A 26,481-nucleotide genomic window follows, 5' to 3' on the forward strand; every position below is an offset into this window, starting at 1 on the left:
AGCTTGCGCTTTTCTATTTTTTAGAGTTTGATGGTAATCATAATGATAATTTTTTATTATAAGAATCACCATTGTAATTATGATAAATTTAACTGCATGTATATGGGCTTTAGTATGATGATAGCAAAAAGTTGCATCCCTTTTTACAGTTTAATTAATGTCTTGCCAATGGATACTAGTCCTTGGATTAATAGTTAGGTAAATTTTTCAGGCATGACAAAAATTATGAGCACAAATTAAAATAAAATAAAACAAAGCTTTACATTACTAATAGTCCAAGTTTAAGGTATATTCTTATGAATTGGTTTTACAGGGGTATATTCCAGTTTATGTATGAAAGCAGCAGTTTTTTTTTAGAGGACAGCTGTAACTAAGCCACCATCAAAGGTACAATATCAGAAAAATTATCTATGCTGGTTACCCATTAACCTCACCTGGGTGTAGAGTAGCTAATATATAGGCAAACAATAGTTATGAATTATAAATATAAAGTGGATGAGGGCTGCTCAGTCTCTATTAGAATGTTAGTTTTAAAGAGTTTCTTATTGAAATGGTGACCGCAGATTATTCTTAAGCTAGAGCTCAACTGTGGGCAAATTTAAGGAGCGAGTTAAAACGATGACAAATGGGCAATTGAGTGTAGATGACCCCAACATCCCGCTTCTATTGACGTCATGTGGCTTGTCTGCAGAGAACAGAACGCCACTACCATTCCTCTTGACACGTAATCACATACCCATCTCCTCCCCGCCTGATAAATTTGTCAAGAGAAGAGACACTCTGCAAGCATGTTCCAGTGTACTCAAGTTTAACAAGAGGATTTTTAGAAAACCTTCCTTCTTGCCAAGAATAATGAAGTTGAGGGGGGGGGGGGCGGCAAGGAAATTGAAAGCTTTAGCTTTTGATGACATATTGCCATTCATCCCCCCTAAGCCATTTGATGCAGACTGATATTGCGGGATATGCATTATTAATGAAGCCATGGCACATTAATTTTTCATGATTGATATGCATTGGTTCATGACATTTTAGAGTGATAGTCTGATGATATAAATCTGTAAATTTGAGTAAAGTATAATGACATGTTGATACATTAGAAGCTCATCAACTCTACATTTAAATGAATTGACATGGGTGACATAGTTATTTCAACCGTTATTAATGATAAAACATATTTAGCAAATCTATTTTAATAGAATGAATAATAAGTCATATTCATGATGAAAGAATGAGAGATAGTATCCCAAATTTTGTTTTTACTGGATATATATACTTTTGAAGTAATTGATCACCTTATGTTGAAAAATAACATCTTGTCACGAAAGGGAATGCACATTAACTATGTTCCATAGCAAACCATGCTGTTAGCTTTTAGTTTCTACAAGAAAAATGTTCATACATCCATTTTACATTTGCTGAGAAATTACAATTTTGTTGCTAAGTGCGCACATTCATCTCTACATATTTATATACTTTTAACTTTCCTTAATCCATACTCATCTAGGACATTCTAACTTTGAAAATTAATTGGTTCTCCCTTTGCTTCACTGTGTAATCCCTTTATATGTGTCACTTCACTCTACCTGTGCCATTGCATTTTTACATGTTCATCTCTTTTTTTCCCTCCTTCGTGCATCGCTTTTTGTTTTTTCTTCATTGCGCTAGTACTTGCCTGCTCAGCTGAGAATGGCAGAAGGGAAGCGACATTCAATAGCTTACCAGTCCAGTTTTGATGCTCCATTGAATGACGTCAAGGTAACACAACAAGCCAACGCTGAGAATGAAATCTGTTCAATGTGTGTAACCAAACAGATACGATTTCACCTACTCCTGGCGCCTTTCCATATATAAAAGGCTCCCCATCAGATTTTGTGTTGTCACCTCCTATAATCACCACCATAACTTACTGCATGCATTGAATTCAATACTAATGACTTGGATTTTTTCCCTTTTCCCTAGTATTAATAAGCATGGTTTGATGAGTTCATATGAAATTACTTACATTAGTACTGTATTTTTACATACGATCTGTTTCATAAAACTTGTTATAATAACAAATTTTGCAATCAGAGTTAAAAGCTATTCAATTCTTTCAATCTGAATTGCTCATAGTAAATATGTTACAGAAATTGTGCATTTAGAATTATAATGAGTCTTATGAAACAGGGCCAAGATCTCAAATTTCTTGTTTGCTGTTCTCTGATTGGTAACTGTTCTATGACCTTTTTTACATTTTTTTTTCTTAAAATATTTTTTAAGTGTTTTTTTCATCTACAGGATTAAAAGTATTTTTAAGTATTGTATCTTGATTATCAACTGTAAAACTATTAATCACTCATTTTGAAGCTTAGGTATGATTTTTTTTAATCTGCTCCTCCTCATTGGCCAGTCAATACAATTAGATTAATAGTGCAATCAGGAATGTGAAGTCTTAAGAAATGACAACTTAATACATAAAATCCTGTTGCTTATCTCACTATGTATAATAGTGAATTGATGTTGAAAATACAAATTTAAGGTAGCAAACATGAAGTCCTATTACCAATATCTTAATTTTTCAATGTGTTAAGCAATGAATACTTTAAATTTATGAATCATTCTTTCTTTCCATAGAATTATAAATGAAGTGCAAAATAGATGTTTCTCAGCATTTAGGATAACATTCACAGGTTTTTAAGATTTAGAAGTCTAATATCGTTGTTGGATGGATATTGATGTTTTTCTAAATAAGAGTAAAAAGGGGGCTTTTTTAGTTAAACATAATTTAGTATACTTTATAAAAAATGTGTGCTTCATATATTTCTTGTTAAGTTTTAAACTATTTTCCATATTCCATAGATGATCACACATGAAAACATAAGGTATACATTTTTTAAAATTTCTTTGTGACTTATAAAATTTCGCCTCAAAATACACCCCATAATTTGTTGGGTTCTTTTTTTGTGTGCATTTTTATGTAATATGATCATGCTATTGTATATTGTATTTTTTGTTATATCTTTGCTTTTTCCTTTTAAAGAAGAAAATGATACCCATATTTATGTATTTCATTTCAGTTAGAAAACCTTGTATACTGTTCCCTGTTAAACTTCTTCCATTTTCTTTCCAGTTATGCATTACTATTTGCAGTTGCACTTTCACTATTTTCTTGATGTTTTCCTTTTCCAGGATATATCAGATGTTGTATTTACTGATATATGAATTATTATTATACATTTTATTTATAATGTGTGCAGTTTTCCTATTTCCATGTACGTGATGAATGTGGGATATATTTATGATATATAAAACCCCACTTGTATTATTAAGCATGACATATGGTCAGGGAAATGCATGTGTCAGTCTTGATTAGTCAAAAACCTGGAATTTTTGTACTTGTGTGAATAATTAAGGATTGCTTCTTCCCCTAGTGTTTCTCTAACCAAAATATGAGAGTAAAAAAGGGGGAAAACATGCCTTTTTTCTGTCTATTTCCTGAAATATATGAACACTGTAATATGATTAGATATAACTTTTTGTGCAAGATTGTGAATGATTTCATTAAGAGGAGACATCACTGCATGGTAGATTAACTTCATGGGGTCCGTTGATGCAGAAATACAGGAAGACACGATTTGCTGAATTTTAATTGGTGTGTTTGGTTCTTTTTCTGTCGATATGTTGGCTTTCTTCTTTCTCTTGCTGTAAATGCTTACCTACAGTTGAGGAAATTAACTCATAGCTTGCAGGAACCAGTCAAGGTAAAGCACTCTTCCATTTCCATGAGGCCTTGCAATTTCATTTTCAAAGTTCCCCATCTCCCCAAGTTATTCCAGCAGTTCTCATTTTCACACTATATTTATTTACACCCCTTTTTATTTCATAAGATACAGGACAAGGATGTTGATTTGTTTTGATTAATTTAATTGTTAGGTAGTTAAATTTTGTCATTGAAACAAATAAACATAGAAGAGGGTCAGTATGAAGGTCATTCCTTATTATTCAAATTAGTTTGATGTACTGCAGAAATTAAATTCTGATTAGAATAGGTACCTAGACAGAAAGACAGTGTATATCTAAGTCGTTATAACAGCAGTGGGTTCAGGTTTAATCACCATTGTGGTTTCTTTTTCCTTTCATTTCATTTCCCCTTTTTTGTAGGGGGTAGGAGCTTGGTGGTTATTTAAGTCAATAAACATTCACTGTTTATACTATTACACAAGGGTTTAGAATTCACTATTCAGTAGATACAGTGATTCTTATTTAACTGGTAAAATATAAAAAAGCTTGTATCCTTCTTCCAAAATTGTTCAAAAAGCTAGTTACATATAAAATTTTCAATCATTGTTTAAAAAAAGGCTTTTGATCAAATTGAAATACAAAATAACTATAAACCTATTTGAATTTGATTACTTCATTGTCACCATAGATCCACTATCAATGATTTCCTCTGTTGTAAATTGAGAATAAAAATTGATGATATAGAACAGGATGAATTGTGTGGGGTTATTGTTTTGTTTTGTTTTTTATACAATTTTATACCCTTTTATTGATTTTTTTTTCAATTCTTTTTAAAAAGCTGTGAAATGGTATTCCCTTCTATGCCATTTGATTATTTTTCACCTTCCCCTTGAAAATTAAAACATAAAAATAAACAAGCATGCCCTTAGCTTGTAATAATGAAGATTGGTTTACATACATATGTATTTGTCTGCCTTGAAAGATTGTTATAAAAATATTTTTATTCTGTTTTGAATTCAAAATATTGTCCTCATTTGTTAATTCCAGGAAATATGTGCATTGTTCATACAGATATTATAAACTCTATTGAGAGACACATTCTACTCTTTTTGAGTTAAATAAGATAAAGGGGAAGTACACACTTGTACATGTATGGTTTGTTAGTTTTACAGTTGTGCCCAATTGTACAATTGATGTATTGATTATTATAAAGGCTACTGGTTGTCTTTGTCTGCTTTATTACAAGGATGCATATCCACTTTGCTATTTTGTTTTGACTCCTAACAGAAGGATGCATGCATGAATTTCCACCAATTCACTTCAGTCCTCTTTGGTTACACTGTATGTCAGTTGGCCATTTATCAATTCATAAAAATATCATAAAAGTTTATTTTGCTTTCATATCACTTGCACAAGTGGCAAGCACTTGTATACCAAGGCAGTGATTTTTTTTATTTGGTATTTGCCATCTGAGTTCCAATAGTAAGACTATTTATTCTCGGCAAAGAGATCATTATTAATGTGATTAGTCTATATATGAAAGACATGTTCATTTGTGCTTAGAAATGCCCATGTTAAATCATCTGTAAAAAAAAACAGGTAAATAGATAAGTGCACTCTTCAAAGTTATGAAGTATATTGGGGATTTGTTGTATATTTTATGAGCAATAAGATCATGTAAGAGTGTAGGACCATAATTGAGCGATCCTATGTGGATTTTTTTGTTTTTTAATTTGAAACTTTAATTACTGAACTATGAAGGAAAGATAAACACCTCAGCAGTTTTAACAAAATCAGTATTTACAATTCCTTAAAAAATTCTGCCCCATCCACCCCTACCCTGTAAATGTTGATATTAGAATGGCTCTTCATTTCTGAGTTGAGTAGTTATACCCCAAAGCCAGAAGTAAAAGAAAGTGTGCATTAGTATGCATCATGTAGTTGATGGTATCCCCAAGTAGTATCTGTATGCCATACCCTTTGTGATATTGCCTGATAGCTGTTCCCATCTTACCATTTGTACTTCTTAGAGGTAAATGAACTCATCTCCTTCGAGAGGTCAGAAGCGCCTCTGTTTTTCCGACAGGGAATATAATATACCTTTCTTTGTATGAACCCATTTCCCCCATTGAACTGGAGACCTACAAATTCAGTACTCTACAGGTTTATTTCTTACTACAATACTAAGCAATTGTTTCCTAGTGCCACCATTATCTAGCAATAGTAGAACATTTTCAATCAGTAGAGTAAAGCAATCCACTAATCAACATTACTTAAATGACTAAATGGGTTTATCCAAGTAGAATTATCTATTAATTTCTAATTGAAAAAAAAAGATAGCAAAGATTTTAAATCCTCTGTTTCTTAGAGATCTCATTTGACCTTGTTATTCATTTTCTTCATCAACTCCAAACAACTACAATGATGTGATTCTGAATATGTGCAGTGGCGGTACGGGGGGGGGGGGGTTAGATCCCTACCTGGAGCTCCCTAAAAATATTTTTAAAAGGAGTAAGGAATCAAACTGCAACACCCGTTTCCTGTTTACGAGAATCACGCAAGCAGAACAGTGGCAGATCTACAGGGGGGGGGATGAGGATGCATTATGTTGTAGCTCATCGTTATTGGGTCAAACTAACTTGTTCAACTTCCCCCTTTACAAAAATTGTATGTCAACAGTATTTTTGGTTTTGCATTGCTCAATGAAGTGATAAAAGAAACAAATAGTGCTGCTAAAAAGTTATTGAACCCCACCAGAAAATGCACTCCTTCATGAGGAGTGTTGAATGGAGACAACAACACAACAAAATGTGGCAAGCGCAGAGAAACAAATTTATTGAATGTAGTAGTTTGTCACCTGACTTCACAAATAAATAGCTTAAACATGGCTGATCTTGAACATATGTTTATTTTCAGGTGGGGTTCACTCTATAACATAGCATATTAAAGATTTGACTTCATGTGTAGGATACTTGACATTTTTAAAGGATATTGCTGCACTTCCAATCTAAAATTATTCCATTGCCATATCATTTAGATATTGAGGAATGTCTATAGCGAGGCAAACAATCACAATCGTAACATGGCAACCCTTCGTAATTCAGAGTCTGTTCATTACAAATTTGTATTGGTGAAATAAGGTCAATTAATACTAGTAGATCAAAATACAGAAGGTTGTAATCGTACATCATGCAGTAGCATGTGCAGGGGAATTAATATATCCCTGATAGACCAGTGATTTGTTTGGACATATTGTTATGACATTCATGACATGTGTAATTTGACTGATACTGAGTCTACTAATGAGGGGACTGATTGTTCCATAAGCCAATTATTTTCCTGAAAGTTCCGTTCTTTATGCTTGGTATATTTCAAGGTCAGAAATTGAAATAAAGGGAAAGACACATCTTCAATTTTAATGGCCTATACTATCCCGCAGTCCTTTGTATATAATCAGTTTATATATTCATACACCTTGTATATTATAACAGAAAAAAAAGTTTTTGAAAAAAAAGGACTGCTTAGCAAATTAAAGCAAGATTCTCAACTAAAACAGGCATCCATACTGAGATCACATGTCTTTATTTAAGAAGAAGCAGTGAATATTAGGAATTATCACCCGTATCAGACATCTGAGCTGGTCATTTACAAAACCGTATTGCCCTACATTTTCTGAATATCGGGAAGGGCAGGTATATTGTTTGTATTTTCCTCGGTCTCAATGCGCGTATTTACTTTGCATGCAGAGACGACGCAAAATATACCTTTGTATTTTCCCTGGTCTCACATCCGGGCATTTGAGGATGCGTATAAAGAGATACGCTTAATAAGGATCCGCCCACCAACAATATACGTCATGACAACGCTGGATCCGAGCGCTTGCAAGTACGTCATAATGGTAAAGTGCGGAGCTTAGACCGATATTAACATGACACAATAGAACTCTATTTTTAAAAGAAATATCCACATTATCATGATTTTTGCTCTAGATATCTGATTTGGATGATAATAAAAATATTGACTGGCTCTTCTTTCGGGGAACATCAAATATATTGCCCTTAAAAGACCCATATTGCCCTCGTCTAAAGACTCGGGCCAATATGATTCTTTTTCTGGCAATATATTTGATGTTCCCCTCAAGGCCAGTCAATATTATATAAATGTGTAAACATGTGGTTTTAAGGTATTGACAGTTATTTCCCCCTTTTTGGGGGGGGTATCTGAATCTTTTTTAACATAATGTGTTTAGTAGGTCCACTAAAAATTGTATATGTTGATTATTTCTATCATGAATCTAGTTTGATTTAATATTTCAGTGATGTATTTCCTGCCTCTCTTTCAAAACTTTAGCCTTGACATTAATTTCAAAGGCATATTTGATTAAATCATTTTCTGTAAAATTTATTAGGGCATATGATAACTTTTCATTCTATCTTTTCCTTCAGTAGTTGACAATATTCTTTCTACCATCAATTGTGGGGGAAACAATTTCTAGTCTCCTAGCTTAAACGTATACTCAATCACTTTGTATTTTTAACTCTTGTATGCATTCATTTATTTCCATATTGTCTTTGACTAGCTTTTTATTTCCAAAGCTTCAAAGGTTTTTTTTTCTTTAAATGATGTGAAAAATTTCTCCTCTGAATGAAATTATAGTAAACTGATTTTTTTCCTTTGGTCTACGTTATATTTGTTGACAGCAACCACCTTGATTATATTGGTTTTTTTTTCAACTGTGCATTGTAAATCTGACCATCTATCTACTACATGATATTTGTAGCAACAGGCGAGATGAAGAAACCTTCCACTCCCCAAAATAGACAATACAAGGCAGGTCACTGTAATCGGATCTTGCTTGCTCATATTCATTTTGTAAATGAAAAGCTATATTCAACTCATATATTTCTGTATTTTTTCATGATTCTAGACTGTAATACCTTACATCAAATTAAAGGAGAAATCATACTCTTATTCTTTGTTAAAGGTCTTTTTTGTTTTGTTTTATTACTACAGAGAAAATATACCTGCACTTGACAAATCCAATATTAAGAACTGACTGGTATTACACTAATCCATAAAAATAGAACTTCCCCTAGAGCAAAGTATTAATGTAAAGACTATCCAGAGTATAAAGAAAAGTATCAATCATATGTGACCCTATTGATGTTCAGGATTATATGAATGAAATCAGAGTAAGATATGAAAACAGTGGCTGTACTCTCAAGTTCACTAATGGCATAGTGTCTACACAAATAAATCCCTGCCATGTATAAACAAGTTGCCAGCAAAATGATTTTGCACAAACAGTAACCTAAGATGGGAAGAGGAGATTAAAAGGATTGAGGGCATTTTCTTTTCTTTCGCTTACCTTCTTAAATCCAATTGAGCCCTTGCTTCAAGTCTTGCACCTGTGTCCCCCCAAATGTGCCGAGGATAAGGAATGGTGATGCCTCTACATGGTTATTGGATTTGCCTAATGGCTGTCATTGTAGAATTTCCCCAGCTTTATTTTCATTAGACAGATAAGATGTGTGACTAAATTTAACAAGTGAATGATAGGTAGTGCCCATAGGCCTGTCAGTGCTTGAAAAAATTGAGTCAATTTTAATATCCAATACATTTTCTGTTACTTGATTGTAAATTCTATAGTTGTTTTTCATATTTGTAATGAAAGAGCTGTAAGGAAGTTTTTTAAAAATTCATTTTTAAATGTTATAACCAATGGGTATTTGAAATTTGAAACAAGCTGGTCATACTTTGTGTGAGTGTTTTTAATTACCTTTGTTTTGGGCTTTTGGCAGATGTCAGTTTTTTTTCATCGTATTCTTCCTCGAAAAGCAAAATCAGAATCGTTAATATTGCATATTCCTGCATTTGCTTTGCTGACCCTTTTTTTTTAAATCATTAAATGTAGATGCACAGTCTTTTTGATATGTAATTCTCACAAGAGGCAATATTTATTTCCACTCAAATGTGAATACATTCATACATTTTAATAGATGAGTTTGAATTGTGTTCATTGTTAGTCGTTAAAATCCACAATTTTCTCAGTTTTATTACTGCTCTTCTTACATTGAAAATCAATAAAAACAGTTAACATGGTTCGCAAGTTTTGTTGAAGAAGTGTCAGACTCTGAAGTTGTACATATATTTTATGACCTCAAATTTTGCTGAAATGCTCAGAATCATGGTATAGTATCCTTGTCTATCATGTGGTGAAACTTTGTGGCATATCAATTTTCAAAGGTGCAATTAGTAATGAGTGTCCTTGTCTCTTTAATGTTAAAATACATGTAAAGGTAAGGAAACACATACACTGTAAATGTGATGTGTTTGGTGATTTTATTAGTTTTATTACTTTACACAGTGGTGTTTGAGGCATATTGTTATATTTTTTTATGAAACTATATAAGAAGAAATTCAATTCGATAAATTTCAACAATTTTGTTGACTAGCTGAAAGTTTGCAATCAGAGAAAAAGAGATAAAAACTTGTGAACAGTGAGCAAATCTAAATCCTTTCAAATTTTTTTCTTGCTACTCTGTGTCTTTTTGCTCACCAAAGGTGGTGATCATTATTTATTTTTCAGTTTTACACTTTGCCATACTGAGAAGTGATTAAAGGCCAGGCAAGATTAGCACATCTTCTGTAAGCCAGGAAATGTAACCCAAGAAACAAAAAAAGACACTGGCTGTTTGGACAGGAAGGCATCCTGGAAGGCAAGGTTTATGTTCTCATTGACATGCAAGCATGACACAGATAGGAAGAGAGAAAAAACAGATTGATTTGTGGCCCTCAGAGATAGAAGGCTTAATCTTGATATATACCTTCTCTTCTCGGTCAAGTATAATGCATTAATCATATGGCTCCAGAGACTGCCAAGCGAGCATAGAGCACAATGTTGTATTTCAAGATTTCTATTGTTGATAGCTCGAAGGAATTAGTCTTTCATTTACTTCTATTATGCCCTCAAACATAATCAAGTATTTATTTCCTAGGTGTTTGTGTTTTCTATGTTCCCAGCGAATCCCCGTCGAGATCATTACACAGCATCTGTTCAGTGTAATGATGGTGTTACGATCAGCGATGGAAACTTGTCATGTATTGATTCTCTGCTGGTGGCGTTGTCGCTTGAATATGATACCTGTAGGTGTGTAGGAGTTATAGAATGAACTATAGAGCTGTCAGTTTCCTTGGATCTTGTTGTTAGGTTGTAATATTGATCCAAAGCAGAAAGTACTTGTTCAACCCATTTCCTTTGCAGTTCTGCCCTCTTTTCTCTCTTGTTTTCTATTGAGATTCCATACAAATGTAACAGAAGATAAAATGACAGCTGTGTGCCTGAATAGACAGAGCTAGAAGGCTATCATGTAATAGTCATCTCAAAATCATGTCATGATCTTTCTCTAAAAATTAGTGCACATGATCTGCTATTACAAAAAAAATGATAGTTTTGAAAAAGACATGTTGGTGTTCTTGCTTGGGAAAATTAATGTGTCTTACTTATGAGGGAGCGTTGTGGTCTTGTGGTTATGACTCTTGTCTCTCATTCTGAAGGACGTGGGTTCGATTACCAACATGGCATGTTTTCCTTCAGCAAGAAATTTATGCACATTGTGCTGCACTCGACCCAGGTGAGGTGAATGGGTATTGGTAGGAAGAAATTCCTCAAATGCAATAAGTGCCTGTGCGGGCAGTGCAGCTAAAGCCAGGGTAATAAAAGCAGCGCTTTGTATCCTCAGGCAAAAAGCACTTTATAAATCCAGATATTATTAATGTAACAACAGTCTCAAGTCTTTACACATTTTGTACAAATCTAAAAGTTTGCAGAATGAGAGACAAGATGGTTTTAAGAAATGGTTGTGGAGTGGATTTTAAAACTGGTATCACAAGACTTAATGGTTTTTCCCCTGTGTTTATCAAACTAATCAGCTTGTCTCTGTATCACTTTTATTCCAGAACATTAGTTTTCTTAGGGGTTTTGAACTGACAGATGAAGATACAGAGAAACTCAAGACAGTCCCGTAAGTTTTATTGCATTTCAATCTATTTCTTAATATTTTGATATTAGAAAAATTACTTATGAATAAGTGTTACTTGCATAAATCCATTTTCCATTTTAGATCAAGATCAGGCCAGCTCTTACGTCAGTCTTAATCTACGCAGTGCAATACTTTTACAATGTCAAGATTGAAAGCCTTTTAAATTTTCTTATTGCTATCAAAATTCAGGCAAGCCTTTGACCCTACACTACTCGCACATCGACGAATTGTCCAAAATTTCAAACTATCATAAGTAGAAATGGTGTGAATGCATTCATGCATGTGTGACCTTGGATTTAGGCTGGCAAAATTCTTTTCAAATATATAAGATACTGTTACAAACATATGCATACAATCCTACATTAGCTTGTGGAATTCATGTCACAATCCAATTATTATTCATATGTCAAAAACAAAGTTATCATTTTCAATACATCAAGAAAAAACAATGTCGATACATGATCCACACCAATTGTAATGTTTTTTACTCTCGTAATGAAAATAGAAAGGACAAGCACTTGTCAATTCCAAGTACATTACAATTTTCATATTTGTATAACGTTGCCAATTCTTTTAATTTATGTGACAGACATGAGATGCTGAAAAACTCAATCAATGCTACTATAGCTCGTCACGTTGCTGAAAAAGGAGAGGTGGGTTTGCTCTGTTTATTTTCCATGTGCCCTCATTCTCTCTTTCAGATTGTAATATGTGCCCTGTTTCCCCCGAGTAGTAATAAATTATATTCATGTATGTTTGTAAAATGAAATCATTTTCTGAGATGAGGTAGCTAAGTAGGTACTGTTTTTTGCAGCGACTTTTTAGCCACTCGGAAAAGAAATTGTCAATATCACTTTCAGTAACTACTAGTATCTGTCCAACATGCTTCACTCACTCTGTCCTCCTCCCCTCCCCTTCCTCTTCTGCCTCCTTTCCCTTCTTCTTCTGCCTCCTTTCCTTCCCTGCCCCCTCCTATCATACTTGCTTTCATCCTTTTTCCCTCCATCATATCCCAAGTTCATCATTGTGATACTGTCACACACTAGACATCCAATCATGGGCTGGTAACCAGGATGATTAGCTAGTATAGCCCTCATGACGTATTAAACTCTAAAATAAATGGTATGTCGTTACCAACTATACTCCCAAGGGCAGTTGGAAGCCATTTTTTATCATTTCATCTGACTGGGTTACCCTTGCAAATTGCTGTCTGTAAGCATGATATTTAGCCCTTGATTGATATCAAGAGGATTCACAAGTAGGAAAAGCTGGTTTTATTGCCAGCTCAAATTCGATTAAGCTAATGGGTAGCTTCTATATTTATGGATCCATGTAGATAGAGTTAAGGTTAATGCATCTTGATAATATCATCAATATTTGAAAAGCAATTGCCATTATGGATCCTAATAAGATTAAATTGATAATTGAAAGGTTGTGACAATACATTTTTTTAATCAAGGATTCATGACATGTGATTGGTAGTGTTATCTAGAAGTGAACTGCTTCAAAACATTCTGTTCAAGGTGATATCAGCCATTTGCCAATTCTGTTAAATTATGCAGACAATATGAAACATGTTCAGACCTAATACTAAAAAGAGAGTCTTTTCCGTTCCCGTTCTTTTGAATGTTATAAATTTCAGTGTTGAAATGTTTTGAGTAATAGGCCTTTATTTCATTTCTGGCACACACTATTTTAAAAGAAAGGGCTATCAATTATAACTTAAAAATAAATGTGCTGATCCATTTTATGTCTCGCCTGCATAGCAGAGCGAGACTTTAGTTTCTCATTTGCGATGTTGCAGTGTCTACAACATTGAAATCTTAACCAATGTTAATTTTTTGAGATGTCATAACTTAGAAAGTACATGGACCTATTTAATGAAACTTATATAAGGTAAAGTATCACAAATCATGTTTTACCGAGTCTCAGGTTACTTGTTCAAGGTGAAAGGTCATAGGTTTTCGTATGAATGTTATTTGTTTTATATTTGCACCTCTTAGTTGTTTTTGAAAGGTGTTTTTAAATCAGTTGTTTGAAACTAGGTTATGCAGATATCTTGCATTGATTACACTTAAATTAAGCATGTGTTGAGAGAGAGAGAGAGGGAGCATCTAATGGACACTTTTATCATAGTGCGCTAAATTGCATGGGTGTGTCATGGTCGAGTGGTTGTGACACTCGTCTTTAAAACGAGGGTCGTAGGTTCAAATCCTAGCCATGGTGCATTTCCCTTCAGTGAGAAATTTATTCCCACTTTGCTGCACTTGATCCATGTGAGGTGGATGGGTACGTGGCAGGATTAATCCCTTGAATGCACTGATTGCTGCTTAAAGGGTTGAAGCTCTAGCTAAAGCCAGTGTAATAAAGTGGAATTAAAGTCCTGTAATGAAACAGATTGAAGAATCTAAAGGCTAGTGCTATATACATCCAGCTATTATCATTTAATTGACACTTGTTACTTGGATGACACCACTAATGAGCCCACTGTTATTATTGATTCATTTACATAAACGGTTGGCTCATTCATACAGTAAGTTACCTTAGTAACAAGCATGTATATTACCTGTTATGTGCCAAACACGCACATTTGTTATTGGATGCTTTCTTATATTATACCCACTGAATTAATCGTAATTGAGGATGAAATCTACATTGATTGACCATGTTTTTCAACCCAAGAATCATAACCACCTTTGTGAATTAGGGCCAGTGTATTTTAAATAAATGATGGAATAAAGTCTCTATTCAGTTAAACCGTTGCCTAATGAAACCGTATGGTTTCTGTTAGAACCAAGGGAATAAACAAAATTAAGTTGAGAACTGGTAAAAAAAAAATCTTCCTTGATCATACCACCCAACATTTTTTTGAGATGGCTGACATCTGAATCGTAATGATCAATGTAGTAACAATTTTTTTGCAGACAATCAATATTGGCGACTTTGCTGTTCAGAAACAATTCAAGGAAAAGTGTAATGTACAACCAGATTTCAGGATTCAATCCGTCCTTTGCCAACCCATCTATAACAGTGAGCAGAAGATTATTGGTGTAGCTCAGATGATCAACAAGGCTGCCAAACAGGCTTTCACAGAACAGGATGAACATCTATTTGAGGTAGGCACAATTTTGTCATTATAATGGTCTCGTCTGTGCCACTTTATTGTGGGCATTTATTACTCCTTTTCTAAGAGTAAAATTCATTTTTGAAAATGTGTCTAGGATACTTTTTCAAACGCAAGATTATTTTGATTATGCAGTTTGAAATTCATCTGAGCCAGTAACACGATAAATGCAAAACTGTTTTGAAATGCTTTTTTTAACTTCAATCACTTCACCTGTTTCCAGTTTAGGATAAAATGTGCGCACCATACATAGCTATAGCAACCTGCATTACATGACCTCTTCTCCTCGCGTCAAACGGCATGATGCAGATGCGCTTTCCTGTGAGAAATATGTTTTTTTATGGTGGCAGGTCTGTAAGCAGGTCAGTAAGCTTGCAATGTCAGATTTATAAGCTTCCAATTGCCATTTTGTTGTTGTTCTTATTCTTTGGTTATTACTGTAGATTAAACTGAATCTAAGTCCAGATTCAGGAATTTTGCTATGTCAAGTATGATATTTCTCATTCATGACAAAAGTTATGGTCCGAGGACATTATTGAAATTCATTGCATAAATGTTTACTCTTATTAATATTGGATGGTAAAATATCTTTGAATGGTTTTGTCAAAGGATTAAGATTATCTACACCAGGGTGAATTGCTACATACCAGTCTGGACTAATACCCCTTTCATAAACCCGATTATGCGGATAATAGCCGCATAATTTGGTTGTAAAATTGGAGGAGGACCAGAGTTATCCGCATTATTTTGATGCTGCTATTATCCGCATAATAGCAGCATCGGGACCAGATTTTGACTTTATGAACGCATTTCCAAAGTAATGCGGATAATTGCCATGGTGCGGTCAGAAGGTCACCCTTTTCCAACGCAACCCCATCGGAGGGGGCGTGTGCAGTTGCCATGACAATTATCCGCCTTTTTCAGGTCGGGCGCTCGTAAAAAAAAGTGCGGATTATTTTCGGAGTTTGTGACCGCAATTTTTATTGAATTATCCGCATTACTCTTAGGCGGATCATTGGAGGATGGGTTTATGAAAGAGGTATAAGATTGTTCAATGACGTGTGAATACCAACCTCTGTGTTTATAAACAAAGGAACGGAATTATATATTGTGTATGTTTTAATTGTTTTAATGTTAAAGTTTTGTGGCACTTTTTATGTAGATTTTATGGTTTTATATCCAGCAAATAACATATATAATGGATTTGAATTTTATGTGGAATGGATGTGACAGAGAATGTTGAATCTGCCTTACTCTGTGCCCATATGCAGCGAACACTCAATCAATTTGATTTTTCTGCATTGGGTATATCTTTGCTGTTATGATTGATATTGTTTCAACAGAAGAAGGTACAGCTCACCATTAATACAATTTGTGCTACACAAACAATATCATATTCAGACGTACATCTCCATGCTTCATAAATTTCCGGATATCAAGATCTTATGGAATGGAAATATTGATTGAAATTGGATTATTATTGCTATTTTGTGTATCTATGACTGTAGACAATTTCATGTCTGTAGTTTCGATAAAGAATTCTATCTAGGAGCAATATCCCGTGTACTGCAATAGATGCACCTCTCTAAAGTTGAGATTTATAAGAAAACAAACTGACTCTTTTAAGGTAAATAAATTTCCTGTGTGCATGGCATTTGATAGATACTCCCTGATGCAATCACTTTTCAAGAGGCCATTTAAACCATTTATCTCACTGTCTGTTCTGAGGGAAACAATCTCCCATCACGCAATTGTCTCCAACCAATTGCTCAACATGCAGACAAATCTTGCCTTGCAACCATAAATCAACACTATGTAAGACTTGAATTCATATCAGACAAGTATTTTGATCCGCTTGGATATATGGGAAATATTTCATGTCTCATTCCTAGAACGAGGTCAGTTACTCCATATATGCCTCATGTCTCTGTTCCAGTATGTTTTGCCATCAGCTTGATAAGGAATAGTGTAATTAAAACATATTCTCCAACCAGCCTTACCAAATACAGGTTAAAATGTTATTGAAATGTATCAAATCATTATAGGATGGAAGATATTTTTCTCTATGAAAATGTTTTCTAGAAAATGTTATATGACCTAAACTGTCCATAATATTGTTTCTTACTATAAAGTTATTTCCTATTCTTGAACTAATTGCTACCAAGTATATTTCATATTTTCAATATGATGGCCTTAGGTTTTGCCATTGCAAATTGCAATATGGGTGTAGCCTACTTGTAAAACAAAGTCTTCCAATCATCAATAAATTATTATTAAATTTGAACTGACATCCAGCCTTTGAGTTCTTGTGTATTGTTATTAATCTATAATAATTGTCATGGCCGTTTCGAACGATGATCTAGGTAGCACCAAATAATGTCCAATTACATAGACATTGTTACCATGGTGACACCCACTGGCAGTATCATCATGTATTGATGTTTCAGCCATTGCTTTATTTTTTTACTGAAACTTCATTAGATGTACATATTCATGTAGATGGTAGACACGATTACAGTTGGTTATTGCAGCGGCAGATTATTTTTTTGGGGGGGCTCTGCAATTGTTGCACCCCCTCCCCCAAAAACGGTGTTCACTGGAAAATTGCCTGATATCTTACTGAATAATTATCTTTAATACAAGCCAAACGGAAATCTGACATTACAAGAAAAAAAGGAAAGTCTTTCATAGGATTTATGAAATGGGTGGATGGGGGGGGGGGATTTATAGTCATTTTATTTATGGATCAAGTACATGTAGGGGATCCACCTCCCCTCCATTCGCCACGGTTTACATACAGGTAAATGAAAAACAATTCATAAGATCTTAATGTAAGATTGATTTAAATCCTTCTGGTTTTACAAAGTCCAAGATTTTGGTCAGTCCAATGACCGGTATATGATGCTATATATGGGAAATGGATATGACCCAGATGCTCTTACCATTTAATGACTGTTTATTATCTTTACTTTGTAATACTTTGTTACAAATTGAACATGATTTATTTCATTGAATGAAGCATTATTTTCTTGCTTGAACTGATAAGGGTTTGGTCAAGAGCAGAGTGAAAGAAGCATATGGTAGAGGCAATCATTCTTGCTGGGGCTGTGCGGGAGTCTATCATCAAGGCATATGCACAAGCCAATGTGATTATCAATATGCCCATGCACCGTTGCACACACGGAACATGTGATACAAGATTAACCTAAATAATTATGCTCCATTCTCGGCAACATACAGCCTGACTGCAAAGCCAGTGCTAATTGATGTGTGGAAATGAAGCCATTTAAATTACAAAGGAATTTCCCCCATTTGCAAAAGAACTAATTTGTGAAATTATCATGCAGAGGTGATACTCTAACTACATGTATATGCAAGCATTGTGAAAATTAAAGTAGTGGATTGCAGATATTGGCAGAGTATTTTCTATCCTTTAGTATCCATTTAAAAAATTGACCCATTTTCGGAGTGATATTCAACGGGACACAATTTGTTGTTGATAGCTTGTATGTGAGTGGTGATGTAGCACACAGCAAGCATGAGGTACTACCAGCAAACATTTTTGTACAACATTTTAAATAAACGGAATATATGTACTGTCACAAATAGCAATAATGCCTGTGAATTATTTGATTATAAAGTGGTGAAGTCCTATTAATTGATAGAAACCAATTCATTGTAAACATTAAAAAAAATTGTATTACCTGCACGGGCCAGCAGCCTTGAGTACTGGATAAAATAATAAACAAATATACCAGGCTTTGAGAAAGTTTAGTAGGAATTATTCATCCGAGGTTGGACTGACATTACTATTTTTTCCCAAGGAAAAATAGTGATTTTACCAGTACAACCTAGGATGAATAATTCCCTCTATACTTTCGAAATAAAGGCCTGGTATATTTCTTTTATATCCTACTTTAAAAAGTTAGAGCAACAGATCTTGATAATCTAGTTCTTGTATTCGTAGTTCATCCTTTTTTTAATCTGAACCAAACCAGCTGCGCTGACTGACCTACTTTTCCTGAAGCCACGCGCTCAGCGTGCAGAACATGTATTAGTGCTTGCGCCATCAAGATCTGTGACATCTGGAATAGTCGACTATTCCATCATTGATGTCACGGAATAGCACATTTTCTTCATGGGCGTTTCATTTTCAACATCATCGCGAAATAGTGAGAATATGGTCACATGATGCTATTTAAACCAATCAGCATACATGTTTTAATTTATATGTAGGATATAAATAAAGTTAATCCAAATTCAAAAGGCTATTATTCAAAGACTATCTAATACTAGAATTTTAATTTATCAGAACATGGAAGAACAAGTCCTTAATGTTTCACTGATACCTTCACTACTTCTGTCACCATGCATTACCAATTAAATTAATCTAAAAGGTAGCATGTGCAGATCCTAGTTTTAAGTTCTATTTAAGTTTGTGAAGTGATCGGAAGTTGATCAGTCAGTGAGAAAGGGCAACCATTTCAACATTGCATTCATGAACATGCCCTATAAAAGGGATATTTATTAAAACAACAGCTTGTGTGACTCAGCCCTAAAAATGTGGGGGGTGGAATGGAATTTGTACCTGTTGTGTCCAGTATCAAAGCCACATGACGTGTAAAGAGATACAAGTGATGTTTTAATGAAAAAATTGCGGGGTTTCTCTTTCATATTCTGGAAAATTTGAATTGTAATATTAAAAGATCTCTGAATATTTGTTCTATAAGCTTGGTTCCCCCCCCCCTCTTCTGGTTACTACACTTTTGATTTTTGAACCTTAAATACCTTTTTAAATCAAATTAGTCAATGTGCCCCAGATTTGTTGCTTTTGACATAATACATCTTAGTTTACAAAATAATATTTATTGCAATGTTTAACGTAAAGGCCATTTTAACACTTATCCTGCAATTTAGAAATTATTAACAGATCAGAAAGCTCCTAATTAAAGCATTTGGATATAGAATTTAATCAAATTTTTGGCAATTTTGAGGCTATACATTTTTGAGAGTATACAGCAAGCATCAGTTATTAAGTTTGTTTCAAGCAACTGTTCAATGTCACTTTGAGACAGATTCTTCCTAAATTTTAATTCATGATAATCACACTGAAAGTTAATCTTTAAGTTTTAATAAAGAACAAACATGTCACAGTCAATTTCATTTAGATGGCCAGTTGATGTTAGAGAAGGAAACCTTATAATGAAGGAAATGCTCTTGGATTAAATTCCCTTGCTTTCTTGATCAGTGTAAGTGCAGCAGTAAGAGAGATTGAACATTTAATGGCATTGGCTTTTAGAATTGAGCCGATTACTGTGATTCTTAGCCATCTATTAAGCTTGTAAGCTGTAGTAGCTCAATGTTTGTTTCAAACAGAGTCTACTCTGATTGATGCTCATGAAATTGCAAAGAGCTTTATTTCAGTTACTCATGGAAAGATTGATTTGGGTAGTGAATGAGTTAGAGATAGTTGAAGGAGAGAAGGAGAAATAGAGAAAAAAAAGGAGAGGGGAGATGATTCTGAAACTTCTCTCTCAACTGCAATGGATGCTGTAACTGAAGATATAATTTTCCAACCTCATAAGAGAGAGGGGGGGGGGTTAAACTGTGAGTATACATACATTCTTTTGATACACAACAGATCTATGTAAATGTAAACCCAGCGGAGTCCTCTTTAATTATTATTATTATTTTTATACTAGCTCCCCCCTTTCATGTTTATCAAATTATCAATTCACAAACATAATATATATCCTTTCGTAGTATCTAGTTTATTGAAAGATTTTGATTAGAGATCAAATTGAAAATAATTCATTTAAGAATGGGTGCACAGTCAATTTTTGAACCACCTATTAAAAATGATCAAAAATTAACTCTACATGTAGATTGCTTTGAATCACATTCATTACACAGACAAGGTTTGACTGAACTTTTCAGCTTTTTTTGTCTGTTTGGGCACTAATATTTTGCATTACAGAGCATCTGAAGTTCAGTAATTTCAGTGGACCTTTTGAAAAATTGTAATAATTTGCACCTTTTCTCACACCAGAAGTTTCACCCTAAAGATTATAATGATGATAACAAAAATATTGTAGGCAAGTTATTTTCATATGACATGTACATTCATTTTTATATACCTGTCTCGACGGGATGTATTATGGTATCACGCTCGGTGTTCGTCGGTCTCTCTGCCTGTCACAGTGACATGTTTTCACTTTACCCTGCTGCAGTCATAGTAAACGTGATAACTACAGCTTTAATAAACTTAAGCTAGGCTCATGTCATTTGGTGTGTGTGATACTAGCAAGGATCCCAGGAAGCCAATAGATTTTGAGGTCAAAGTTCAAGGTCACACTGACATATTTTCATCTTACCCTTCTGCAGTAATTGTAAACGTGATAACTTCAGTTAAACTTAACCTACGCTCATATTATTGGTGTGTATGATACTAGCATAGATCCTAACAATTCTATTGATTTTGAGGTCAGAAGGTCAAAGGTGAAGTCGCCGCCTGCTACTTTTCTTGTTTGACCAATAACTTCATTTTCCATGTTACAGACGGGTGTATTATATTCTTGTCTTAGCGACACTCTTGTTGAATATCCAGATGTATTATCCTTTCACTTTTTCCTCCATATTTTCTTTTCATTTTATATTCAGGCTTTTGCAATCTTCTGTGGACTGGGTATCCACAACACTCAGATGTATGAAAATGCTATGAGGTTAATGGCCAAGCAACAAGTTGCTCTGGATGTGCTATCTTACCATGCCACAGCTCAACCAGAAGAGGTTGCAAAACTTAAGGTAGGACCTTCCGATCCCACTTTTCCTTTTTCTCTTTTGTAAATTACTTTATCCTGGATACATATTTAATCAGTCCAAATGTTACTTAACTTGTGTAATATTGTTGGCATCCAATTTTTTGCCTTCCAATATAATATATGTATCTTGCAGGTTGATAGAGAGAGAGGGGGGGGGGGGGGACGTAAGAATAGCACCTTTTTTTTCCCTGTCACAAGGCATTTGAGGTTCTGTTGGAGACTGATGAGCATGAATTATTCATGAGCATGCATCATCAATATGAAAGTCATGTGACTATACAATATGGTCATGATCATTCTCAGTTTCATTCACTTTGTGATGTGGAGTTCAGTGAGGCACACAGTATGCCTGCTGATGATGATTCCCTATAGGATACCAATTTGTACAAGGAACAATAATAAACATATAGGCCCTACCACATCGTTCTGTGTAAATCTTGTGGGTGAGTTGCGGGTGATTGCCCACAGCTTACCTGCAACAAAGTTTTGAACATGTTCAAAACTTTTCTGCGTGCAAATCAGACTTGCTTGTGCTTCTGCGGTCAACTGCGTGTGAGACGAGATTCTGTCAATGCGGGCGACCTGCGGGTAGCAAAAATAGTCACCTGCAAGGCTTGCATGGAACAATGTGACAGGACCTTAAAGATACCCAAGCCAAGTTTCTAAAAGCTCTGTGGTTAACTTGTTCACCTTGGATTTGGCGGTAATGGGATTTAATACTTCTCTCAGCTTGTGAGAAAAAAAAGTCACAATATATTGTCTAAAGGAATGGAATTGGGTGAGCATGAGATTATGAAATATCTCAAGTTTGACAAATTACCCTTCTCTTTCCTGCATTTTGTCTCACTTGCATAGCAGAGTGAGACTATAGGTGCCACTTTTCCGACGGCAATGCACTGGCGGGGGGGGTCAAAATTGAAATCTAAACCAAGGTTAAGTTTTTGAAATGCCATACTAACTTATGAAGTGTATGGACCAAGTTGATGAAACTTGAAAATAAGGGTAATCCAGTATTACTGAACATGTTCACCTTGGATTTGGTAATTGGATTTAATACTTCTCTCTGCCTGTGAGAAAAAAAGTCACAATATATTGTCTAAAGGAATGGAATTGGGTGTGCATGTGAGTTTGAAATATCTCAATTACAGATCACATGACCAAGGTCAAAGGTCATGTAGTGTCAGTGAACTTAGATCATATTGGGGGAATCAACATCAAAATCTTAACCAAGGTTAAGTTTTTGAAATGTCATCATAACTTTGAAAGTTTATGGAAATAGTTCATGAAATTTGGACATTAGGGTAATGGTATTACACTGAACATCCGGATGGAGTTTCAGGTCACATGACCAATGTCAAAGGTCATCTTGGGTCAATAAACTTTGCCTATGTTGGGGAATTTGTTGAATTGCCATCATAACTTTGAAAGTTTATGGATCTAGTTAATGATACTTGGGCATTAGGGTGATGGTTTAACACTGAATATCCTGTCTGAGTTTCAAGTAAACATGACCAAGGTCTAAGGTCATCTTAATTAACGAACTTTGGCGATGTTGGGGTATTTGTTGTATTGCCATCATAACTTTGAAAGTTTATAGATCTAGTTAATGAAACCTGAGTATACGAGGAATCAAGTAACAGCAAACATCCTGTGCAAGTTTCAGGTCACATGATTAAGGTCAATGTTCATTTAGGGTCAACAAACTTTGGCCAGAGGAATTTGCCCAATCGCCATCATAACATTCAAGTTTATAGATCGAGTTTATGAAACTTAGACATAAGAGTAGTCATGTATTATTGAACATCCTGCATGAGATTCAGGTCACATGATCAAGGTCAAATGTCATTTAGGGTCAATAAACATATTTTATTATCATATGGATTGTGTTAAAAAAAAAAAACTATTCAATAGTTGATTTTCAAAGTCAGCACTGCTGCCATTATGATATTGAATGGCATAATGCAGGCGAGACTGCCAGATGCGCTCCACTTGTTTGTATTTTGCCTCCCTAACTTTTGACTTTTTTGTGCCCCCTGAAAATCTTAACCTCAGGCCCCCTCCTTTTACTATTAATTTTGTAATTTCTTTTTTGTTTTATTTGATATTATCACATGAAGCAGAAAGACCACTGTGGCACTTTTTCATCAAGCTGTTCATTAGTGGCACAATTCCTTACAATAATTGGTGCAATATGGACCTTATTATTATGTGACATTTTACAATACTTTTAATTGAATTTTGGCAAAATGTAGGCCTATTGTGTAATTTAAATGTTTGCTAATATTCAGAATATTTATCAATATGTTTCAAATTTAGAAAAATACAATTAAAATTGAATTAGAAAGATGTCCATTGGTTTGACATAACCAGTTGTTGATAAAGTTATGTGTAGCTTTAACAAGCAGCTTTAAGATGCAGTTCCCAGCAGCGGCAGTAACATTGCAGCTCACATTCCTGTGTCTTCAAGCAGCTTCTCGTCCTTCCCTTGTCAGTTGTCTTGTCAGGAGTCTTAAAGATGTCTGCCCAAGGGCAAAGTTCATGACGGTAAAAAAAGAAAGGCTCCAATCCTTCAATCTCTTTCCGGCATTCTCTTGAAAAACGGAAAGAATCTGGATAAACATTATGGTCATTCCCTGTTACAGAGGCGACCAGACATTTCCTTGATAAACACTCAGCTGGGAATATGCAACCACACATTATTCAAAGCAATTTGTTTTTCCCTCTTTCCCTCACTGACCAGTGTTAGGTTTCATTATATCATCAAGTTGAAAAACAAGTTCTTTATTGCTCTCCTAAGGTTGGATTCTTTTATTTTCTTGATATTCTTGGATATTATAGCACTTATTGCCATAAAATTACATTTGTGGTTTGTTTGCTGAAATACATTTTTTCAAGAAAATTCTGTTTAATATTACATGAGCATTCAATATATTTTCAAACGTTTCGGCTATATTGTGCAAAGTCTTGTTCAAAATTCTTTACTTCATATTCCATCATGAGTGCCCTTGCATTTTTGCATGACGATGAATTTGCTTTAATTGTAATTTAAGTTTCTAGTCCAATAGTGTAGTGCATATTATGTGGAAACGTTGTGGTGTAGTGGTTCTGACTCTTGACTTTAAATCAAAGAGTTGTGTGTTCTCATCCCAACACTGCTTAAAGTCCATTGGCAAGGAGTCATATGACACTTTGCTACACTCCACCCAGGAGTTGGATTAATAATAATATAGGGTATTTATATTGTGCACATATCCACCTTGTTAGGTGCTCAAGGCGCTCCTATATTACCCGGCTAAGCTAGGCGTTCATAGCGCACACAGCTTTTTAAGGAATTACTTTCTACCGGTACCCATTTACCTCACCTGGGTTGAGTGCAGCACATTGTGGATCAGTTTCTTGCTTAAGGAAATTACGCCATGGATGGGACCCTCTGTTTCAAAGTCCGAAGACTTATCCACTGGGCCACAACGCTCCACGATTAGCTACCTGGTAGCATGTGAAAGTCTATGGCATTGACAATGCCTAGCAATCAAGTATTGCATGGAGGAATTTTCCCTGCAAAATGCTTTCAGACGTCCAGGGTCCTGGAAACATTTTTTTTTACTGGGGGTGCTCATGTTTTCACTACAAAATGGAGGTCAAATTCGTCCCGTGAAATTTGAAAGGGGGGAAAAGGTTTCACAACAAAATTTTGGTAATTTTGCTTACATTTTTTTGCAGATGTCATTCCCTTTATATCAAGGGTCTGTCTAAAAGAGGAATAGTAATATTAATACCATTATTATTATTGTCTTTTATTATGATATTTGTTCTGATGTATTCATTGTACTTTAAATACCTCCCTTCTGTCTCAGTTCTGATATGGGAACTTTTAATATCGTTCATTATTGATCAGTATGAAAATGTTTGAAAGAATTGCTTCATTTTCCCTTTCCTATACCATTCTTCTTATCTGATTGCTATCCAGTTACTCCCAATACCCCTTATGGTAATTGCAAACAATGGGATTTAATCAATAAAAGGAAATTTGATCAATGGGAAAATCAATCATCCAAACCACTCCACAACTAAAAAATAATGCTTGCGATGAAATTCATGTTATATCTTCTTTACTCGAGGCATTTTCTAAATAAGTCCACTTCATCCATATTGACCTTTTGCTTGCAATATTGGAAAAACAATATTCCCTTTCAAAATGGGCTTGGATTGTAGAGAGTCTGACAGTAAAGTAGTGGATCGGACAATATATGATTTGGGGAGGGGTTGTGGAAAGGAAAGATGAGGAAAGCAAAAAATTGGACAGATAGTTAGAGAGGGACAAATTGATAGAGAACAGTAATTCATATCAGGAGAATATAAGCAAGCAAGATATAGAAAATGGAAATGAGATCAGAGATGAGAGACTAAGGGAGAGAGAAGATAAGAAAAACTACAGAAAAAATAGCAAGAGGAAGATGGAGTGATGTCCAACTGATATATGTGAGAGAGATAAGGGAAGTAAGAGGAGAAAGGGAGAAAGAATGCATGAGGAAGACTGACCGGGGGTGATGAGACAGAGAGATATATCTAGTGCTTTGACAATTGTGAAGTACTTTCCATGAGACAATATCAGCAGTCATCTTGATTTTGATATTTGACCTATGTTGTTTTCCTACGACTGATAAATTGCTCTCTATTTTTGTCAATTTGAAAGTAAGTATGGTTTGCTGAGCCATGTGTTGGTAAAATAATGCATCTTTTTTTCCCCTCTATGCTCATTCCTTGTTGAGATACT

The 26,481-nt window shown here is 34.7% G+C and overlaps 1 protein-coding gene across 4 annotated transcripts in view; it reads left to right on the forward strand.

The window, feature by feature from the left end:
* The window catches only part of LOC121424878 (cGMP-specific 3',5'-cyclic phosphodiesterase-like), a 143,158-nt gene that overhangs the window by 73,125 nt on the left and 43,552 nt on the right, over positions 1–26,481 (forward strand). The window contains exons 8-13 of one of the 4 annotated variants that reach the window (XM_041620723.1): positions 1,666–1,755; positions 3,702–3,740; positions 11,680–11,744; positions 12,352–12,415; positions 14,687–14,878; positions 21,547–21,690. In XM_041620723.1, the coding sequence (XP_041476657.1) occupies positions 1,666–1,755; positions 3,702–3,740; positions 11,680–11,744; positions 12,352–12,415; positions 14,687–14,878; positions 21,547–21,690 (594 nt within the window). The remainder of the gene's footprint in view (positions 1–1,665; positions 1,756–3,701; positions 3,741–11,679; positions 11,745–12,351; positions 12,416–14,686; positions 14,879–21,546; positions 21,691–26,481) is intronic. The other 3 variants (XM_041620725.1, XM_041620724.1, XM_041620726.1) reach the window with 3 other exon arrangements.

This window comes from Lytechinus variegatus, chromosome 12, assembly GCF_018143015.1.
Source record: "Lytechinus variegatus isolate NC3 chromosome 12, Lvar_3.0, whole genome shotgun sequence".
Taxonomy (NCBI): Eukaryota; Metazoa; Echinodermata; class Echinoidea; order Temnopleuroida; family Toxopneustidae; genus Lytechinus; species Lytechinus variegatus.